Raw genomic sequence first — 21,393 nt, forward strand, 5'->3', positions numbered from 1 at the left:
CGGTTTCCTCTGATCCCTTGATATTTGAGCAGGGACCTGAAGGAAGGGAGGGAGGGGACTCTGGGGGGAGATTTGGGAGAGTCCCCAAATCTACTCAGGTACAGGCCCTGAGGGGAGAGCATGCTGGGCCGTCCCAAGAGCCAGTGTGGCTGGGAGGCAGCACAGGGGAGGGGAGAGGGGATGGGGTGGGACTTCGGAGGCCACCCTAAGGACTACCCGGCCGTGCCCCACTGCCCAGAGAACTCTGAACGCTCTGGTTTCCGTCTTCAGTGGGCTCCCGACACCCCCAAACTTGATGAGCTTCTCAGTTACGTACTTGCCCAGCACCCAGCCTTCTATGTGGGTCATGTCTGTCTCCACGACTCCATCGCTGGCCGCCTGAGGACAAGGACGCCATCTGTCCTGCTCACTGCTGTATCCCGGGTTCCTAGGAGGAAGCCCGGGACACAGAAGGTGCTCGGTAAATATTTGCTGGGTGGTGGCTGGGTGAAAGCAGCCTGCTCTGTTCCTCTGGGCTTTCGCTTCTATTTTCTGCCCAGTCTGAAGGGCTCCGAGCTGAAGGCGGATGCCAGGCCGGGGACAACTCACTGCCCCTTCCCTCCCAGAACCCGGTCCCTGTTCCCGTCGCCTTCAAGCCCTGGCCCGGACCTGCTCCAGGCCTGAGAGGCCCCAGGAGGCCTGAAGTAGTTGCCCTCAGACTCTGCAGACACCCCTTCCCCCACTCAGAACATCTGTCGAGTTTGCAGTTCAAGAGTAATTCTGTGTGCCCTCTCCCTACTCCGTCCGTTTCTGAGACAAGACAGCCACCCAGTGGTAATTTTTCTAGGCTTTTGTTTATTTTATAGCAATTGTCATGATTAGAGAAGTAAATAACACATTTAAAAACCTTCTCAGGGCCAAAGGATGCCAGAATATTTACAAACACATGGTGGGGGGGGGGGGGTGGCAAGACAGGAGGGCTGGGATTCCGCCCAGGCCCTGAGCCAGGCTTGGATGTTGATGCTAGCCACCAGGACTGTCCCACCGGCCACAGCACGGGCTCAGGGAGCAGTGGCAGCCGTGGGGCTCTGCTCAGTGGGGCTCTAGCTAACCTGCGGCCCCGCCTCCTGCCCAGGGGGCTCCCCACACCCCACAGGCCAGCTCAGAGGGGCCTCTGGGAAGCACCGAAGGACAGGGGCAGTATGGAGGCACAGGGGCTATGACAGAGACCGGGGATGACCCAGCCTGCCCGGGATGGGACGGACACGCTCACACACACACATACACACACACACACACCTTCACAGAAGAATTGCCAGGGGAAGATCTTTTGTGTGTTTTTCGTCTTCTAAGTCTGCGTGTCTACGGTGTTATTAATTTTTTGCTATTTGTTTCTTCGACAGTGACATAAACTGAGGTAAACATCTGTGACCAACGCCTCTCCTAAGGGGCGAGGGGTCCCAACCCAACTAGCAGGTGGCAGCACAGGGCCCCGGCGGCCACGGAGCAGGCCGGGCTTCTTCGGCCCTGCTCCTGCGTGGGGCCATCGCTGCCCCTCTCTGTGCCTCCGCAAACAGGGGCTGGGCTACATAACTACGGTCCCCTTCCCGAGTCTAACATTCTAGATACTACGACGAGGGAGAAACTCCCAAAGAGGGTCTTAACAGAGAAAGAGAGAGAGAGAGAGAGAGAGGGCACACGGCGAGGGACATCTACTTGGAATCTTGCTTCCTTGTTATTGCAGGAGAGACGGGGTGTTGAGAGGCCTAAGGCAAAAGGAGAAGTCGCGGCTGGGAGAGAGAGGTGGCCCGGATGGGCTCCAGGTGGGCCAGGGGCAGTGACAGGGGGCCTTCTCTGAAACTTGGCCCGTGGTGGGAGGAGGGTTTGCTACTTACCTGGCGTGTGGAGGGCCCCAGTGCCCACTGGAGAGATGGGTCTCGAGGAGGGCGGGCGCACCGAGGAGAGCGGGGCCAGGCCCTGGGGCAACCGCAGTTTGTAAACTGGACCCAGGCAGGGCAGGGGGACCTATAGCCCTTTTGCGCGATGGGAATGAGGGATGAGTGGAGAGGTGGGGGCTCCAGGCCAGAGGGTGGTCAGGCCCTCCCTGGCCAGCCCGGCTCATCAGAGAGCCCCCTCAGATGGCCTAGAACCCCAGTGGGACCCTGGCAGGTGCGGCCCGGGCTGGTGGACGGGACACGGTCAGGCAGAAGGAGCAGCCTCACCCCTGTAGAGGTTATTGCGGGGTCCCAGGCCTCCAGAGATGGCAGGGGTCATGGGGGAACACTGGGTGAGCTGGGGGGCCTGTTTTGCTGCCTGGGGGCTGGAACCAGCCCGCAGGTGCCTCCCTGCCAGATTCCCTGAGGGGCGGGTGAAGCACAGGCCTGGACGCCCTCTGGCAGCTGCCTGGGGAGGGTCCTGGGGCAGAGTGGTCTCCAGAGGCGTCTGGATGCAATCACCGAACACACAGGACTGCACGCGTACACGTCCACTCTACTCACACACCGCACGCACGCCTACTCACACACACTCACCCCCCTCCTGTTTCCACGGACCCCCATTCTCAGGCCCACAGCGGCATACTCCAGGACCGGGAACCTGGGGGACGCGGGGATGGGGGCAACCCCAGGCTGACATGCTGGTCTCCGGCAGAAACCCGGGGGTATTCCTGGCACGAATCACCTCGCCGCCTGCCAGCAGCCCAGGCCACCGGGTCTGGGCTCGGGGAGCCAGGACCTAGGATCTGGGGTTCCCGGGCCCGGGCGGGTGCGGCCAGCAGGGGGAGCTGGGCCGGCCCTAGGCTCGGCGCTCACTCCCTTCGCCTTAGGGATGCGGTGGGGGGCGGGGGGAGGAGGGCAGCTGAGGCCCCGCCCCGGCAGCCCGTCAGTCACGAGGGAGTGGGACGCTCGCTGGGGAGGAGGGGGAGGGCCTCGAGAGCGCCACCTCTCAGGGGCTGTGCGGCTCCAGGCCAGTTGCCCTCCTCCTGTGCTCAGTGTCCTCATCCGGGGAACGGGTTGTGTGGGAGTCACTAGATTCTTCGGGTCCGTGCCTGTACACACACACTTTTGCAGCATCCAGACATTTGCTACATTTTGCCGAGGGCTTTTGGCCTCTTCCCTCCAGCCTCCCGGGAAAGGGGCAGGACGCAGGTGAGCAACGCCCCTGCCCTCAGCTCATCGCCTCCCCCCCCGCCCCCCACCCCGCCCGCAGCCAGTGTCCGGGGGCCCTACTCCCCTTCTCTGCCCCAACACTTCAGTCCCCTTATGTGCCCGGGGGCGTGGTGGCGCAGGGTAGGGTGGCCAGGAGGGCAGGGCCAGGGGTGGGACTGCGGGACGATCTGCCAGGGGGTGCAAAGGGCCAGGAGCAACTAGGCGGGGTTCCAGGGTTCGGGGCGGTGTGGGGGAGTCTGCCCGCAAGCTCCCTTGCTCCTGGTGTCGGGGGACGGGGGAGGGGCGCCTCTGAATCCTCGGGTCTGTGGGGCTCGGCTCCTGTGGGCCAAGTCCCTGCCCCACAGGCGGGGCGAGAGGTCTTTCGGTGGCTATCTCGGCGGCCCGCCGCGGACCCGGCGCCTGGGCCCGCCGTCCCGCCTAGCCTACCGCTACTCCCTCCTGCCGCCGCGGGGGCTGGTCGGATTTGCCGCGGCCGCCGCCAAGCCCCCCGTTTTGGCGCGGGCCCGGGGCGGCTCCCGGCGGCCCGGCCCGGTGCGAGCGCGGCGCCCCGGCCCGAGGGCGGCGGGGGCGGCTCAGACGCAGATCTCGATGGCCGTGGCCAGCACCACCTGCCCTTTGCTCTTGTCCGGGCGGCCGTCGGTCCTGCCGGGGGGCCCCGGGGGCGCCAGGCCGGCCTCGGGCACGGGCACGGGCACCGGCACGGGCACGGGCACGGGCACGGGCGCGGGCCCGACGGCGGGGGGCGCGGGCCGGGAGCCGCTGCCGCTCTCGGTCAGCACCGTCCGCTTGAGCGGCCCGGGCGCCTCGAGGCGCAGCGGCCCGGCGGCGGGCGGGCGGTCCCCGGCGGGCTTGCGCGCGCGGTGCGAGGGCCGGCGCCGCAGCTCGGACGTGAGCTCGTGCTTGAGGAAGCGGAAGACCTCCTTGGCCGGCCCGCGGCGCTCGGGCTCCAGGGCCAGCAGGCGCTGGAACATGCGCAGCGCGGGCTCGGTGAAGCGGCGCCACTGCGACGGCAGCCCGGGCAGGCGGCCCCGCTGCCAGCGCACGAACTCCTCGAAGAAGGCGTCCGCGCCCGACGCCGCCTCCCACGGGAAGTTGCCGGTGAGCACGCAGAAGATGAGCACGCCGAAGGCCCACACGTCCACGCCCGTGTCCACCGCGAAGCCGTCGGCGCGGCCCGCCTGGCACACCTCGGGCGCCGTGTACGGGATGGTGCCGCTGACCCGCTTCACGCGGCAGCCCACGCGGCGCGTCATGCCGAAGTCGGCCAGCTTCACGCGGCGGCACTCGCGGTCGAACAGCAGCACGTTCTCGGGCTTGATGTCGCGGTGCACCAGCTGCCGCCCGTGCATGAAGTCCAGCGCCAGCCCCAGCTGCTGCACGCAGCGCTTCACCGTGTCCTCGGGGAGTCCCACCTGGCGGGCCGGGGGTGGGGGTGGGGGTGGGGTGGGGTGGGGGGAGCCGCGCTCAGGGACGGCCACCCCGCCGGGCCCTGCCAGGCCCCTCCCGCCGACCAGTCCCCACGGCCGCCCGCCCCCTGCCAGGCCCCGCCGGCCTCGCCCCGAGCTCCTGGTCGCATTCCCCGGTCGCATTCCCCGGGCTGCCGCCTGGGCCATGCCTCTCCCCTCCCCCACCTCACCGGGGCACCTCCTCCTCTCTCTCTGGCCCAGTCATTCTCATCCCGCACCGCCCCCCCCCCCCCCCCCACTGCAGCCACAGACCCGGGCCTGAGCGCCCACGGTGGGCCGGGTGCCCGTCCAGCGCTGTCTCACCCCTCACAGCTGCTGTTACGCCCACTTCCCTTATAGGGACATAAGGCTCTGAGAGGCCTTGCCACTCACCCCCCGAGCGCCGGAGCAGATTCATACCTGGCACCACCAGACGCAGAGTCGGGAGCCTGGGATTTTCTGCGCACTCCCTCCCACTCCAGGGCACCTCCTCTGGGAAGCCTCTGGTGGCCCCGCGGCCTCCTCTCCCCCCTCGTGCCCCCACTGTTCCTACGCAGCCTCAGACAAGGCTGCCGAGGAGGGTGGTGTTGGACTTCATCCCAGGCCCCTGGCCGCTGCCTTCCCAGAGCCTGGCTGTCTGTCATCTGGCTTATTTCGCAGTGTCTGTTCCCCACGAGGAGGCGCGCAAGCCTTTATTCCTAGTGTATCCCCGGCCCTCCGGTGGCTGACATACAGAAGGGGCTCAGTAAATGCTTGTTGGCTAAATAAGTGGTCTGACTGCCCCCCGCCCCCCTCCTACTCTCCCCCTGCGGGGGTGGGAAGACATCTCCCCTCTCCCTGGGCCGCCACACCCAGTACCTGAGGAGGAATGATGTCGAACAGGTCCCCGGCAGGTGCGTACTCTTGGGCGAAGACGTAGCAGTCCTCGGTCTCAAAAACCACGTCAAAGACCTTGATGATGAAGGGGCTGGAGGAGAGGCTGCTGGTGATGCTCACCTCCCGCAGGAAGTTCTTCAGCTTGGTCTTGTTCTTGTTCACAAACTTCAGCGCCATTTTCGTGCCTGACGGGGCAGGAGCCACAGTGGTGAAGGCTCCTGTCCCTGCGCTCCGGCGCATGACGTTCCCAGGCCTGCCCGCACAGCCCGTCCCCGCCACGGGGCAGCATGTGTCTGTCCTCCTCTTACTGGTAGCAAACTGAGACCCGGGGAGGGGAAAGGACTGGCCAAAGGCCAGGCAGCGAGTCGGGGGTCAGGCCGGGTCTCCTGCCCCAGCCTGCCGGCCTCGGTGAGGATGGCCTGCTGCTTCCTCCACTCTCCCCTCTCCTTCCTGACGTACAGGATCCTCCTTCACGTCTCGGTCTCCCCCCACGCTAGAACGTAGCCCCCTGAGCGCGGGAATCTGTCTCGCTTGTTGCTGTATCTCCAGTGCCTACAACAGTGTGGCACACAGTAGGTGCTCAACACATGTTTGTTATGTGGCTAAGGAGGAATTAGACACTGAGAGGTGAGGGTCTGCAAGGCATAGGTCCCTGACTCTGCACTTGGGCAGCCATCTGTACCCACTGAGGGTGCTAAGCCGTGTGACGCACATGTGTCCACAGGGCCCTTACCTGTCACAGGGCCCTCTCTTCACTTTGCACTCACAGCCCGCGCCTCATAATGACCCTGGGAGGTGGGCCAGCCCTAATGCTATCCTATTTTTAACAGAGGAGGAAACCTACGCACAGAGAGGTTAAGTCACTTGCCCAAGGTCACACAGAGAGCAAGTGGCAAAGGTCAGGCAACCCCATGTCCAGTGTTCCTCCCGCCGCTGTCAGTGGGCACAGAGCCCCCGCTCCCCGCCCCAGGTGTGTGCAGCTGTGAGAGCTCACGAAGTCCCTGTCCCTGACTGGCTGCATGGGCACCGCTGTGAGGCTGTGCTGTGGGGAAGGCATCATGCTCGCGGGGAAGTGAGAAGATTCTGGAGCTGACTTCTGGGGTCTTGCCCTGGCTCACAGCCTCTACAGCTGCATGAACTTAGCTGAGCGATGGGTCTCTGGGTCTCTGTGTCTTCATCTGAGAAATGGAGATGGCCATAGTGACCTCCCAGGGACATCTCCCACCCCTCCTGAAGCATGGCGCCGTTTCCAAGGACGCACCCTTGGGCTCTGTCCACTCCGCTGGGGTCAACTACCCCCCATGGGCCAGTGATTCCGCAAACACCACTGCCAGCCCTGACTTCTCTCCTGAGCTCCCGATGTCCCGGGGTCATGCCCTTGGCCCCAAAGCAGCCCACCCTCCAGTCTTGGCCCCGGGCCCCGTCTCAGGTCTCCCTGGGCCGCTCAGGCTACATCTCTCCACCTGGACCACGAGCTCTGTCTGCCTGCTGACCCCTCGGCTCCGGAAGCGAACACCCACGAGCCCCAGGCAAGCCCCCCCGCCCCCGCCCCCCAGCCTTCACACCCGCCGCCGGCAGATGCTCACCCGTGCCCTTGTAGGCCACCAGGTCGACCTTCCCATAGGTGCCCTTGCCCAGCTCCCGGACGAGTTCGTAGTGCTTGGTGACATCGCTAGCGGCCAGCGTGCGGAGGGTCAGTGCCTGCATATCTTCAGTGAGGAGCGGCACGCCTGCCCCCAGCCCAGGGGCGGTCCCCGGCCCACAGCAGGGCAGGGAGCGGGGTGGCTCGGGCTCCGGGCAGCCCACGCTCATCTTCTCCCTGTTGTGGGGGGCGCGGCACCAAATGTCACATCAAGCCAGGGCCCCCTGGCCCAGCCACCCGCTCCTTCCCCGGTACCTCGGGTCCCCGGATGCCAGGCTCAAGATGACCACACGGGGGCGACGAGCATCTATCCCCTTTCCCCAAGGCTTCAGGGCCAGGCCTGAGCCACACTCCCTGGAGACACGGTCCCTGCCCCCGCAGTCCCCACTCGGGTACCACTGGCCCGTCTGTCCCAGGCTGTCATCCGGACACAGCCTCAGACAAGGCACACGTGTTTACGTCACACAAAGACACTCCGTGTACCAAGTTCACACGGCCGCTCCTGTCGGCAAATACTGATCACCACCTGCTGTTCGCCAGGGGCCTGCTGCTCAGAGCCCTGGGCCCGCATCACTAAACCAACAGGTAAGAATCCCACCCTCGAGGGACTTAGGTTTTGGGGAGGAGATGGGCGATAAACATAGTGAACGCGTGAATTACACATTATGCTACAAGGTGTTAGGGGCTTTTGAGAATGTAAGGCAAGGGGTGGGGAAGGTGCTGTCTCAGGGCAGGGGTCACGGTAGCAAATTCCTCAGCCAAGCAGGCGCAGACAGAACTCTGGCGGGGTGGTGCAGATGTCCCCCGCTCCCCCAACAGCCTTACGCCCCTCCCCCTCCCCCAGACAACACAACCCTGCTCAGGTATACGCGGCTACAGGTGGTGTCCCGGGCCCCACCTCCCTCCCACACCCGCTCCACCCCAGACCCAAGGCAGAGCCCAGGCCCACAGAGACCCAACCCTCCCCTGCCTCACCCTCCACATTCACAGCCTGACTGACCCCTTCGGTATCCGCACAAGCTGTACCCACCCGTCAGAGGCACCGAGTTTGTCCCCAGACGGTGTTGGGGGGGCAGGGAGCTGATTCGGGGAGAGTCCGGTGAGGGGGGGGGCGGGTGAGAGTGAACGCCCACCTGGGGCCTGCATTTCTTGTCTGTCAAGTTGGCGGTGGGGGTGCTGGGAGCGAAGCTTCCAGGAGCAGGTGCGCACGTGTCTGTGCGTGTACCCGCAGGAGAGGCCGGCACCGAATCCTCCATAAGCTGAGCCCCGGGAGCCTGCCTCCTGGCGCACCTCCCCTTACTCCCTCCTACCTCCCATCCCAGGTGACTCACCCCATACTTCCCCCAGCCCCCACCCCTGCAAGACAGCCCAGGGGTCTTGGATAGCCGACCTGGAGCTAGCCACCCGGCTTTGAATCCAGCTCTGTCACCTGCTAGCTGGATGGCCTTGGGCAAGTTACTTCAGCCTCCCATGCCTCAATTTTCCATCTAGAAAAAGGACGTATTGGTGCCTTTTCTCTACGGGCTGCTCAGCCGTGGAGCGCTTGGTGCCTGGCACACGTAAGGGCTCTGTAAGTGCCCCGGAGTGGTGTCGTGCGTCGTGCGTCCCCTCCGGCTGAGCCGGCCACAGGCTGCTCTCGGGAGCCCCGCATCCTCACCCCGGCCCAGCCGCTCCCCTTCCAGGCCCAAACCCTCTTCTCCTCCTCTGCCTTCCCCTTCCCTCTTGGCACGACCCAGCCTCCCACTTCACACGGAGAGGAGGAACATCAGGAGGGAACTTCCTGGCCTCCCACGTCCTCCGGCTGGCTGGGGGAGCAGGGAGCCCTCCGCCCCTCCTCCGATTTGGCTCCTGCCCCCTCTGCTTCCTCAGGATCCTGCTCCCCCACTCAGCCCCCTTCCCCTCCATTCATGAGCAAGCCCTACTCCATAGAAGCTTCCCCCGCTGTAGGCACTGCCCTTCCTTCCCTAATTCCTTTGGTCTGAACGGATGCCAGGAGTCTGTCTGAAACGCCACACGAATGCCCTCAGTCTGCAGCCTGGATTAGCCCATTTCATAGACCCCCACGGGGGAGGGATGGCGCCAGGCCCACGGACACAGGGTCCTGCTGCCCCTACCTCTGCCAAGCTCCTTGTGCTGAACCCGACTGGGCCGTGGCACCTGTCACCCGGTCTCTGTGTGGTCCCAGCTCCAGCCAGACGGCACCCTGTTACTGTAGCCGCTGACTAGGCTAAAGTGGGCGGCATCTCCCCGTGGTCGTCTTTCCTTGCCTTCGGGGCTAGAGAGGGTCACTGGTCCCAACCTCTGCCAAATATCCCTCCCTGCCCCCCACCTCCCCGTGGGGAGAATTCCGAGTGAGGAAACCCAGGCGATCCGCTTTGAGGCAGCAGGGAGAGGTAAGTCTGTCTCTGGGTGAGCGTCCCCAGGCCCCCAGGGGGTCCGATGAGTGCACACCCTCTTTGCCTTGAACTCTTCCCCCGGCCGGCCAGTGAGACGCTGGGCTGCTCTGCTGACCTACTTCTCTTGATGATTGTGGACTCCCCGAGGGCTGCTGCACTGGGCAAGGCCACGGGCGTGCAGGCACATATACGCACCCGTGTGCAACGCTCCCGCTTTGGGCTTTGGCCCTGCCAGTCCTTTGGGGCTGTTTCTACGTCCTCTGGGAGGTTGACCGACTGGCAGCTGCAAGTTGCTAGAAGCTCTTTCTCCCCCTGTCCCCTCCTCCCTCGCCCGGGGGCTGTGGGGTACATGGCTCATCCCTGCTGCTTTGGCCGCCGAGTTGCACCGCGCAGGCAGCTGTCTGGGTCGGGGGTGCAGCCACAGTGGGGTGGGTCTGGGTCCCACATTTGCCCCCTGCACTCCGGTTTAGCCCTTGCTGTGACCACCACCCTGCACTGCGTCTCTGTGGCTTCAGTGCCTCTCTCAAGTCTCCTCTGCCAGTCCCGCTGCCCGCCTTGATCTCCCCCTGCCCCACAGCCAATCTTCTCTTTATCCTCAGGCCCCACTCTTCCAGGAAGGCTTCTCTGCTGCCCCGAGTGCCGGGTCCTGCCTCTGCTGAGTCCCAGGATTCACATAGGGTCTGTGTGGCTCTCTCTGAGGGTTCCTGTTGAAGATCTTGGGGTGGTCTCCACTCCGTCCCCTGTCTGTCCCCATCAACAGGCCAAGAGCTCTCTGGGGGTAGTGGCTACTTTCTCCCAACCTTTCTTAGTTCCTAGGGCCCAGTTTTGGGGGTCCCCACTACTGGCCCCTCCCTCCTTCACAACCTCCCTCTCCCTTCAGGCCTGTTCCCTGCCAGACGTCAGCAGGCGACAAGGAATTAATCCACACAGCCCTCCCCATCGCTGCGTCATAGCCCCAGGTACACACTGCCTCTGACCCAGTTACGATGCATGTGACTTAAGAGGCACAGTGGGGAGCGAAAGAAACAGCATGGGCCTTGGGGCTCAGCAGGCTTGCCCTTGATCCTGCCCTGCGCCACTTTTTAGGTGGGTGACCTTGAGCGAGTCACTTGTCTGGGGAAAATAACAACAATGGCAATAGCAAGGAACTAACGCTGAAATGGGGCTTACTACCTGCCGGGCCCTGGACTCAGGATGAGCTCATCTTATCTTCCCAATTCAACGGGTAGGTGTCATCATCACCCCCATTTTAGGGCTGAGGAGAACGAGGCACAGAGAGCCTGAATAACTCGTCCAAGGTCATGCAGCTCGCGTTGGGACTGGCTCCAAAGCCGGTGCTCTGAACCACTGTTTTCCCAAGTCAGAATGGTAGAACATCTCATCCGGATGCCTTGGTATCCAAGTGGGGAAACCGAGGCCCAGGAGAGAGCAAAGCCTGAGCCGAAGACGCCCATGCATTCGCTCAGCTCCTGCTGGGAGGTGACCGAGTGGCAGGCACTGTCCAGGCGCTTCACGGGTATTAACTCACAACAGTAGGTAGACCAGCAACTTTCTTCAGGCGGGGACTCCAGGCCAGAGAGTAAACTAAGACACATCCGCCTCCCCGAGTGGTCGAGGGCACATACACCTGGCATCGGTGGGAACTTGACCTGAAACTATTTTGCCTTCATCACCATTGCCTCCGCTTGAAGGAGCGGCTGTGGACTCGGTGGCTGTGAACTTTCCAGCAGCGGGCAGTGGAGGCCCCTGGCTGGCCCCCTGTTCCTCCCATGTAGCCGGCCCTACTATCCACACTTCAGCCGACTGTGCCATGCCGGGGGACCTCACGTGGCTTGCACCTCAAGTGTGTGTGTGTGTGTGTGTGTGTGTGTGTGTGTCCTCGCTGGCCCCGAGGGAGGCCCTTGGTTTCCGGTCTGTGTGGCTGAAGGCAGGTGGGTGTCACCCAGCCTTCCCGGCAGCAGTTGTGGCTCTGGCCCTGGGGGCTGGGTCTTCTGCCACACGCCGGGAGGGCTTCCCAAGCAAGAAACAAGACCGAACCGCCTACAACTTCCTGTTGGCAGGTGGCTTGAGCTGGGTGCCTCTCTTACGAAAACCATACCCAATGCACAACCCAACTCAGAGCTCCTTTGGAGCCTGCCTTCCCTACCCTCCCCCACCACATGCACACACACAGTGCCAGCTTGGCAAAATGTCACTTACTGAGTCCTCATAAGAACCCTGAGAAGAAGGGCAAGATGCTCCCTCTGTTTTTTTTTTTTTTTCTTAAAAACACAGCTATATTAGTACACACCACAAAATTTACCGGCAGTAGGCGTACGATTCAGTGATTTTAGCAAACGTCCGTTGCCGCAATCAAGCGCTGCTTTCTGTGTTATAGATGAAGAACCTAGGAGGTTGGTGATTTACTATGGTTCTGGAAAAGACAGCCACTGTCCACCAAAACTTTGTGTTCCCTCTTTTATAATACAGAGCTGCTGCTGGAGGGTGGCTGTCGGCAGGGTACTGCATTTCCTGCCTGCCTTGCATCAGGATGTGGCCATGTGACCAGTTTTCCCCAATGGAACGCGAGCAGCGATGATAGATGTGACTGTCTTTTAGGACTGGGAGGAGTTCCTCCATTCTCTCATCGGTCCTAAAAGACAGTGGAGCTACAAGATAGGAAGGAGGAGCCTGGGTGCCTGGCTGTAGGTCTTCTGGCCAAGAGGATTACCCACTCTGCATTTTATGGGAGCCAGGAGTGAACGGCTATTGTGTTAGGCTGCTGAGATACAGGGGCTTGCTTGTTACAGCGGCTAGCACTACTCTAATCCAAGGATTATGTAGCAAGGAGGCCAAAAAGGTATGATTTGAACCTCGGTTTGTCCACTTGCCTGGAGGATGGCCAGTCTCAAAAGAGAGGGGGGCCTGCGCGTACCCTGTCTCCTGGGAGGATAACAATACTGGCAAATGTTTATTGAGTGTTTCCATATGTCGGGTGCTGTGCTAACCACGATGGATTCAATCATTTAACAGTTACAAGCCTGGGCAGCAGGTTCCCCTATCATTACCCCATTTTACAGAAAGGACTACTGATACACTGGTGGGCTAACTAATTCGGATTTGAACTCAGGCGTCAGGCTTCAGGTCCCGTGCTCTCATGCACCGCGTCCTCTGAGGCTCCTGAAGGTAAACCCAAGCAAACAGCAACCTAAAATGAGACCGTTGTTACAGTCCCAACAGGGAGGACATGTGTTCTCCATCACTGGGGGAGAGAAGCAGAGAGTGGGGAGTTGGGGGCGGGAGGTGAGGTTGGATCAAGTGATATCAGCCAGGCCTTTCTTACTCTCACTCGGCGGGGGGGGGGGGGGGTGTCTAAGATTCTCTGTCCCCATAGTACAGGCAAACCCCAAGAGTATCCTTAACAAAGCTCTGGCCTAGAAGGATTCCATCCGCAGACGATTGTTGCTGGGTGGGTCACCTCCTTGAGTTCGTCTTATTAAAAGCTGTGTGAAACAAGCAGCCATAAGGCATTATTTCAGGTACTGAGTGGGGACAGGGAGCCTGCTTCACTCTGCTTCTTTGTAAAGCGAGGGGGTGGAGGCTCATTCCCCAAGCCTCCATGCCGAGCCAGCTCCCGATACCCCCTGGCCCCCTTTTCTGCCTCCAGGCTTCTGCCTCTGAGGCCTCCTTGTCCGTGTCTTAAGACCACATCAGACCCACTCCTTGTCTTGCTTAGGAATTTTCAGTGGCTTCTTAAGTCGGCCTGTGGTGCTTTTTTCCTGCTCAGCATGAATTTCCCTTTCTTCAGGGAATGGCCCCTCTCTCAGGCCACGTGGTTCAGTAAGGTGGTCTCCATCTTGGCTTAGGGGCAGGCCTGACCTGGGCCTAGCTGGCCAGCACATCCATCCCACCTGCCAGGTCATGTGACCGGTTCACAGATGAACCTGTGACCAAAGGTGGCCCACTGGGATCTAGCCCTAGGACTCTGGCTGCAGCTGTCAGGAAAGGGATGCCTCCTGATCCCTGGGATGCAAAGCTGGAAGACCCAGGTCTGGAGCTGCTGGGGGGCCAGCTTTGCCACCATGCGGGGAGCACCTGCCTGAGAATGAAGCAACAGAGAAGAAAAGCAGAGCTGTAAGGTGGAGAGGTTTCTGATGACTCGAGGCACCTGGATCCAGGCATGACTAAAGGCAATTATACTCCTGACCGTTTGTTTCATGCATCGATACATTTCCTTTCTGGCTTGAGCCACTTTGAGTTGAGTTTACGTAACTTGCAACCTTAAGATTCCAGATAAGTATACCTGCTCGGGCCCGGACACTGTGTAGGGTGCTGGCACGGGGCGAGTAGGTTAGATAGAGTGAAGCATCAGGTAGAAGGTGTGAACCTACACTTCAGGAAGGCAGATAAAGTAAGGAGTCAGGTGACCAGAAGTCCGAAAAGCCAACGTCAGCACTCCAGCACTTCCAAGCAGGGCATGGCAGTGGGGGTCAGGGTGGGTTCCTGGAGGAGGTGACACACAAATGGGCTTTGAAGGGGGCTGACAATCCAGTAAGAAACCCAAGAGCTCCTTGAAAGCAAGCCTCATGCTTTAGTCACCTTGGTGTTCCTAGCACTTAGCCAGGGTGTGACAAATGGCAGGTGAGTAACGCTTTCCGTGTTGGGCAAGTTGTAAATTTGTGTCTCTTGGCTTTCCTGAACGTGACCCTGAAGGCACAGTTATTTCCTCGGGGGCTTGTGTGAGGTAGCATTGGCCCCGTTTTAGCGATGCAGAGACTGATGGCCAGAAAAGAACAGTGATTTGCTCAAAATCGCACAGAAAGTCAGTGGCAGGGCGGCACTAGAGGCCAAGGTGCAGGGTGAGGTGCGCTCTCCCCCCAACAGCCAGGGCCCCAAGCTCAGCAGAGATGGGTGTGGCTGGGAGTGCCACCGGTGTGGACAGAGTGGCGGGAGGTACGAGGATAATGGTGATAGCGGCACAGGGGAAAGTGATATAACTGCTAACACTAAGGATCCCTGTTGTGTGCCAAGGGCCTCACAAAAATTAACTCGTCTAAGCCTCCCAACATCCTACGACACAGGGACTATACTTCACCCCAACTTACAGATGAGAAAACTGAGGCCCAGAGCAGTCATGTTACTTGATCAAGATCATCTGGTCAATGGCAGAGCTGGGATTCAAATCCAGGCATTATCGCTCCAGTGTCCGAAAGCCTAACCACTGTTTCATTGACCCTAAATTGATATAGTACAGATTATCACTCATATTCTCAGTATGCCAATGCTTTGCATTGCTGCTGTCATCCAATCTTCACAGCAACCCCATTTTACAGATCGGGACACTGAGGCTCAGAGGGGGTCAGTAGCCTGCCTAAGGCCACTCAGCCGGTAAATTGCAGAGACCAGGACTGAACACTAAAGTTCCCCCGCTCCGCTCCTCACCTCTCCTCTCCTCTCCTCTCCTCTCTCTGGCCCTAGCCTTCAGCACCACAGGTGAGGACAGCACCCAGGCGGGCCCAGTGCTAAGTGCAAGGTTAGGAGAGGCGGGAGCTGGGGAAGCAGGCAGGGTGGATGGACCACCGCAGACCTGGAACTCAGGCCTCCAGGGCTGGAAAAGGATGCAAGGGTATACTGCCGCTGATTTAACCAGACCCCTAATGGGTTGTGTTCAACTTTTTTTTGCTACTACAAACAATGAGAAGCCTGCACATAACTCATTTTGCTGTGTGCCGACGTGTCTGTAGGCTCAATTCTAGAAATGGGTTGCCAGGTTAAAGGGTGAGTGCGTTTGGAATTTCTGTAGAATGTTCGATTCCCCCAGAGGGCTGTGCCACTGGCCTTCCCCCAGCCGTGTAGGAGAGAGCTGCTTCTTGGTGGAGCAGGGCAGCGGCCACCAGCTCCTTTGCCCTCTCTGGGCTTCTGTATCAGAAATGTGGGGTGGTGGGGGGGATACGAATAGGTTTCTCACTTGCTTGTTATTTGCATAAAGTAACTCTGGAATCAACATCAGACATTAATAAAGGTGCTTGACCACCCTTGGCACTCACTCCCACCTCCTCCTTCAGCTACTGCGGTAACCTCCTATCTGGTCCCCCCACCTACCACAATCTATTCTTTTTTTTTTTAAGCTTTTAAGTGTTTTTATTTATTTTTGAGACACAGAGACAGAACATGAGCAGGGGAGGGGCAGAGAGAGAGGGAGACACAGAATCCGAAGCAGGCTCCAGACTCCCGAGCTGTCAGCACAGAGCCTGACGCGGGGCTTGAACTCACGGACCGTGAGATCATGACCTGAGCTGAAGTTGGACGCCCGATCGACTGAGCCACCCAGGCACCCCTACCGCAATCTATTCTTGACCCAGCGGCCAGGGAGTCTGGCAGAGCCTATTCAGGTTGCGTTGTTCCCACCATCAGCTCCCATTTCATTCCAAAGTCCTTACAAGGGGCCTCAACGTACCCCTCTGACCCGTCTCCTCCCTCCCTCTGCTCCACACACACACCGGTCTCCCTGCTGTTCCCCCAAATGCGCCAGCTCCCGGCCTGGGGGCTGTTCTCTCTGCCCTTAGATGGCTCCGTTCTTCCAAGTTCTGCTCAGATGACAGCTTCTCAACCAGGGCTACTCTACTGCACTCCAGTAATCCTGCTCTAGCTGCCCCCAGGGGAGGGTATCACTCTCTAGCGTGTTATATAATTTACTGACTGGCTCTGTCGATTGTGGCCGTCTCTCTTCCCCACCAGAACTTAAGCACTAGGAGGGCAGGGACTTTGTTGGGCTGGTTTTGTTCACTGCTGATCCCCCAGCAGCTAGCACAGTGCCTGCACATCACAGGCACTTAATCGATATTTGGTGAATGAATGAATGCATGAATGCATACATCCCTGGGGAGAGGCGTGCGAACTGAGTGACCAGAGGCAGGGCAGGAATGAAACTTTTCACTAGGATTTCACAGTCCTCTTGGTTCTAGGGAGTAAAAGGAACTAGGCTCAGTTGGTGGTCGAGGCGAAGCCAAAGGAAAATGCAAGGGGAGGCCATGTGCATCCACCTAGGCTCAACAGCCCAGGGTGGGGATCCCCTGAGAGGGGCCAGAGGAGGGGTGGCCCCCGGGAGCCTCCTTGACACCCCGCCCTGAGCAGAGCCCTCTCTCTGTCCCCACAGCAGGTGCCATAGTCTGGCTCTCGTCTGTTCACCACCTTCCCTAGAGGGTGTCCTTGATCCTCTCATTTGTTTGCCCCACTGAAGAAATCTGTTCACACGTGGGTCCTCCTATCTGCTGCCAGAGAGTGGGGAGACCCAGAGCCTGGTCCCGCTGGCCCCAGAAAGAGGCCTATGGGGTGCTTGGAAAAGCACTTGCCCCTGCTGCTGCCCCCAAGGAGCTCTGGTCAGCCACCTGCCTTCCCTTCTCTTCAGTCTTCCAGTCTATGAAATGAGCTATTTAGTGGTTCTTATCCCCTCATCGGTCACCGAAGGTTCACTACCCTCTCCTCTGAAAAGGTCCACAGCCACCCCATGCACACTTGTATGTACGACATCGGTGTGTGTGTGTGGGGGGGGGGGGGTCAGAGCCCCAGGGAGCCCTCAAGAGACTCCAGATAAGGCCTCTCCCTCCCCTTGGCCTTTCAACACAAATATAAACTCTAGCAAACATTCTATTCTGGTCAAAAGGAGAAAGAGAAGAATATTCTCAAATCACTTCCTTGTCTTCCCCCTTGTGCAAATTCCAGCTCCATCCCTTCTTGCTGTGTGACCTGAGGCAGGTGGCGCCACTTTCCTAAGCCTCAGTTTGCCCGTCAAGAAAATGGGGCTGTGAATGCCCACCTAACGTGGTGGACCTCTGTAAGAATTAAACGGGCACTGGCTGGACAGAGGGGCCTGGGGCCGTGGTTCCGTTGTGGATTTGGCACAACCTTGCACCACCTTGGGTAAGACCACACTCTGACTTTGTCTCGGCTTTCTATGCTGGAAATGGGGGCTCTGCTAAATCTCACCCCCTGAACCCGCCTGAGCCAGAAGGGGCTTTGGAGGCCATCTGACCCAGCTTCCCCATTTCCCAGGTGAGGAGGCTGAGAGAAAGAGCTGGGACTTCAACAAGATGAAGCAGGCGAAACTGGAAACGGCCTTCTGGCCACTGCCCTCCCCACTAGGGGCAGCCTAGGGTTCCCCTCGCTGCGAGGCTCGGCCTCAGCCTCCCCTCCCAGCTGGCGCAGTCTGCCCCTTCCCTGGGGCACATCCTTGGCGGTTATTAATAGCCTGTGACGCTGTCTGCCTGCAGCTGGTGCCCAGAGCTGGAACAGGCTCTCCGCTCCTTTTTGCCCTCCCGGCCGGACCCTGGGGGGAGGGGGGAGTCTGGGCCTCACCCCTCCCCACCTGCCTGAGGGCCCAGTCCCTGTGGCAGCCCCTGCGGGTGTGGGAGGTGAGCCCTGTTGCCTGGGTGAGGCGGGCGGCCCAGCACCCGGGGAGTTAGCAGGAGTGGAGGGCCGAGAGCACGGAGGTGGCCTGCCACCGGCTGACTGGCCCGGGGGCCCGGGCTGGGTGTCCACCAGTGGAGAGGTGGTGACCACCGGAGAGACAGCAGGGTGAGCAGAGGCCCCCTGAAGAGACGAGCCCTTCCCTAGCTACGCCCTCTGCTCTTCCCCGAGCCTCTCTCCGCTCTTCCCCGAGCCTCTCTACACGGGGTGAAACAAGGATGTAGCCTAGCTCAGGAGACACATTCAGGCACCCCTGGGTAGGGCCACCACCATTTCTCGTCACGGAACTCTGGGTAAGTCACTTGTTCTCTCTGTGCTTCTGCTTCCTCATCAGTAAAATGGGGATAATATGGTACAAGTTAAAGTATTATTAATAACAGCTAACATTCATGAGCCACTTAAAGTATAAGTTCTTTAGGTATGTAAAGACTCATTTAAAACTCACAACAGGGGCGCCTGGATGGCTCAGTTGGTTAAGTGTCTGACTTTTGGTTTCAGCTCAGGGCATGATCTCCAGGTTCGTGAGTTCGAGCCCCGCAGCAGGCTCCACGCTGATGGTGTGCAGCCTGCCTAGGATTCTCTCTCTCTGGCCCTTCCCCACTCGTGCTCTCTCTCAAAATAAATAAATAAGCTTTAAAATATTAAAAAAACAAAAACAACTCGCAACAATCTTGGGAGAAGCTATTAGTATTCCCATTTTGTCCCTTAGAGCTCAGGAAAACCGAGACTCGGAGGATGAAAGATTAGGTGACGTGTCCTGTGTCACAGAGCTAAGAAGTGGCTCAGAGATGTCTGTCTGGCTCCAGAACACTCCATGAATACTTGTTGTCGAGCATCTACTATGTTCTGGGATCTGGAATACATTCATGAACCAAACGAACAGCCCTGCCCTCAAGGAGCTTATGTTCTAGTTTGGAGGCAGACAATCGTAAGGGTAGGTAAGAGATGTAGGTCAGAGGGCCTAAAGGGGAAAGCAAGGCAGGGAGAGGTGAGGGAATGTTGAGGGCGAGGGATGAGACTGTAGACACTGGGTGGTGAGAAAAGGCCCCACTGACATGACTACAAGCATGCGGATACTGTGGCGAAAGCACTTTCTCGGCAGGGGCTCGGGGAGCAGTGGGGAGGCCAGCGTGGCTGCAGTGGTAAGGGCGAGGCACACGTCTAGCAACGAGTGACGATGCCGTGTGCAGGGTCTTGGGAGCCACGGCAAGGACCTGGCTTTCACTCTGTGAGATGCGCGCCGAACACCTGACTTGAGCAAACCCTTCCTGAAGCCGACCTGCGTGCCAGACTCTGGGAGGCCAAAGAGACGCTATGAACCTGACCTCGCTTCCACTTAAGAGACTTGGAGTCGAGCCCCCCACCGCCTTCCACCACTGTCCCAGGCGTGGGGCTGAGGAGGAAGGGGCGAGGGAAGTCTTAAAAGCTTCTGGGAAAGTTTCGTGGGCCTGCACTGCAGATGCCTCCATGGCCCCGTGTGAGCAGAGGTGTGGGAGCAGGACAGCGGAGCGATATGCCCAGAACTGCAGCCAGAGCCCAGGCTAGGTCCTGTCGGCTCCTTCTGGCTGGCCTTGCTCTGTGAATTGTGTGCGAATGGTCTCAAAGTGGGCAGGATGTTCCGTGAATCCTAGATGTGGAAGCGTGAATAAAGACCTTCACCTCTGAGCTTCCATTTTCTTTTTCCCCTGTAAAAGTGGGGGCAAACATTCCCTCTCTGCTCAGGGCTTGTGGGGACTCACGTTCACAGCATGTCACCAACATCCATTCGCTTCATCCTCCCCATGACCCCAAAAGGCACGCATTACCACCATCCCTTTTTGTAGGTGAGAGATCTGCGGCACAGAGAGGTTAAGCACCTTGCCCAAAGTCACACAGCAGGGTCTAGAGGTTGTGCTCTTCTCCACTAAAATATGTTAACTGGGGGCCTCGCCACCCCTCCTGGAGACACTTGGGAATCAGGGCTGGCAGATAACCTGAGCCCTTGGGAAGGGAAGATCTCTCTGCAGGGCAGTGGGCCCCCCGCTAGAGAATGGGAAGCCTTCCTTCTGTGATGGGGGAGTCGACAGACCCAGGGGAGCTAGTCTGGGGTGGAGATGTGTGCAGTCTCTCTGGGGCCTGACCAGGAGGAGGCGGAAGAAGGCTCTGTCTTGTCCAGTCCCCACACCCCTGTCCCTCAGGGCCATCCCAAAGATCAGAGGCAGTTGGAACATTCTCTGTCTAATGTCACAGGGACAGCAGGGGGGGGGGTCATTGTAGCTTCCTCTGGCCTGGCCCAGCTCATTTGCATACCCCGCAGGGTGTGGCAGAAGTGACAGAGCAAACACTTGAGGAGCAGGCACTGTTAACTGTTAAAAGCGCTTCACTTGTAACAGGTTCGTCTAATCCTCCCCATAACTCTAGGAGGTAGGAGGTTGGAGCTATTTTCACCCCTACACTACATCGGAAGGAACTGAGGCATGGGACAACTGTCTTGTCCAAGGTCACATGGCTAGGCCCACGGTACAGGTGGGATTTGAACCCAAGGAGTTCGATGCCAGTTTCACCCAAACATTTGGTGGCTCATAGAGGTGGGGAGTCAAAATCCTCTCTCTGGGCTAATGTGGTGCTGTTCTCAGCACTAAATGAGAAAGCATGGTGCACTTGACATTGAAAAATGTTCCACTGCTTCTTCCCAACCCTGATATTCCACGGCTCCCCAAGTGGGGGCTGAGCTGGGAATCTGGACCTGCCCTGTCTCCAGACTGTAGCCAAACTATGTAAGGGCTCTAACTGGACCCTTCAGGCCCACTGCTGCTGCTTCCTGAGACCAGAAAGGGGGCTCAGGGGAGCAGGGGAGCGAGTTGGTGGTTTGGGTGAGACTCAGGATCTGTTGGAGAGGCTGGTCCTGGCTCTGGCCTGATGCCCAATCGCCGGGGGCAGAACGCCTTGGGAACTCAGTCAGCAAAGGCCCGGCAGGTGCCTCACCTAGACAGCAGAGGTGGGAAGGAAGACGGCCTCAACTACAGAACTATGGTCAAGCAGTCCTAGATCCCACCCCTTGCCACAGGGTAAGGTTCTGGAAAGGCCCTCATAGACTCTCAGTCTTGAACCCCACCCCATCCTGCCCGGACTCGGACTCGTAGCAGGGCCATGCTTCATACTCTCAGGCACCACTGGCTCTCAAACACTCCCTTCCCCTTTCTCGGGGATAGCAGAAGCCCTGTGGTCTCCCCAGACTGGCTACGGGAAAACCAAGGCTGCATTATCACCAAGGCTTAGTCACCCATTTACCAATGCCCCTTTGAATATAAGAGTCAATAGTTACTGAGGACTTTTGACATGCCAGATCTCGTCCTAGGCCCTCTCTTCATGCTTTAGCTCACTTAATCCCCCTGATGACCTTGAGGGAGATATCATCCTTGTTTTGCACATAAGTCAGTTGAAGCTCAGAGAGGATAAGTGAC

The 21,393-nt window shown here is 59.4% G+C and overlaps 1 protein-coding gene and 1 long non-coding RNA gene across 3 annotated transcripts in view; one reads left to right on the forward strand and one right to left on the reverse strand.

Annotated features, from left to right (window-relative positions):
- Nucleotides 1-814: 814 nt before the first annotated feature.
- The window catches only part of SBK1 (SH3 domain binding kinase 1), a 45,287-nt gene continuing 24,708 nt past the window's right edge, over nt 815-21,393 (reverse strand). For both annotated transcript variants that reach the window (XM_086692593.1, XM_086692592.1), the window contains exons 2-4: nt 7,054-7,286; nt 5,450-5,652; nt 815-4,558 (exon numbers count right to left, since the gene is read on the reverse strand). In XM_086692593.1, the coding sequence (XP_086548719.1) occupies nt 3,719-4,558; nt 5,450-5,652; nt 7,054-7,279 (1,269 nt within the window). In that variant the 5' untranslated portion in view covers nt 7,280-7,286 and the 3' untranslated portion in view covers nt 815-3,718. The remainder of the gene's footprint in view (nt 4,559-5,449; nt 5,653-7,053; nt 7,287-21,393) is intronic.
- Nucleotides 3,015-5,359, forward strand: LOC147573033 (uncharacterized). The gene is made up of 2 exons (XR_015245595.1): nt 3,015-3,125; nt 4,952-5,359. It is a non-coding gene; the product is annotated as an uncharacterized LOC147573033 (long non-coding RNA).

This window comes from Puma concolor, chromosome E3, assembly GCF_028749965.1.
Source record: "Puma concolor isolate L17-30 chromosome E3, mPumCon1.1.hap2, whole genome shotgun sequence".
Classification (NCBI taxonomy): Eukaryota; Metazoa; Chordata; class Mammalia; order Carnivora; family Felidae; genus Puma; species Puma concolor.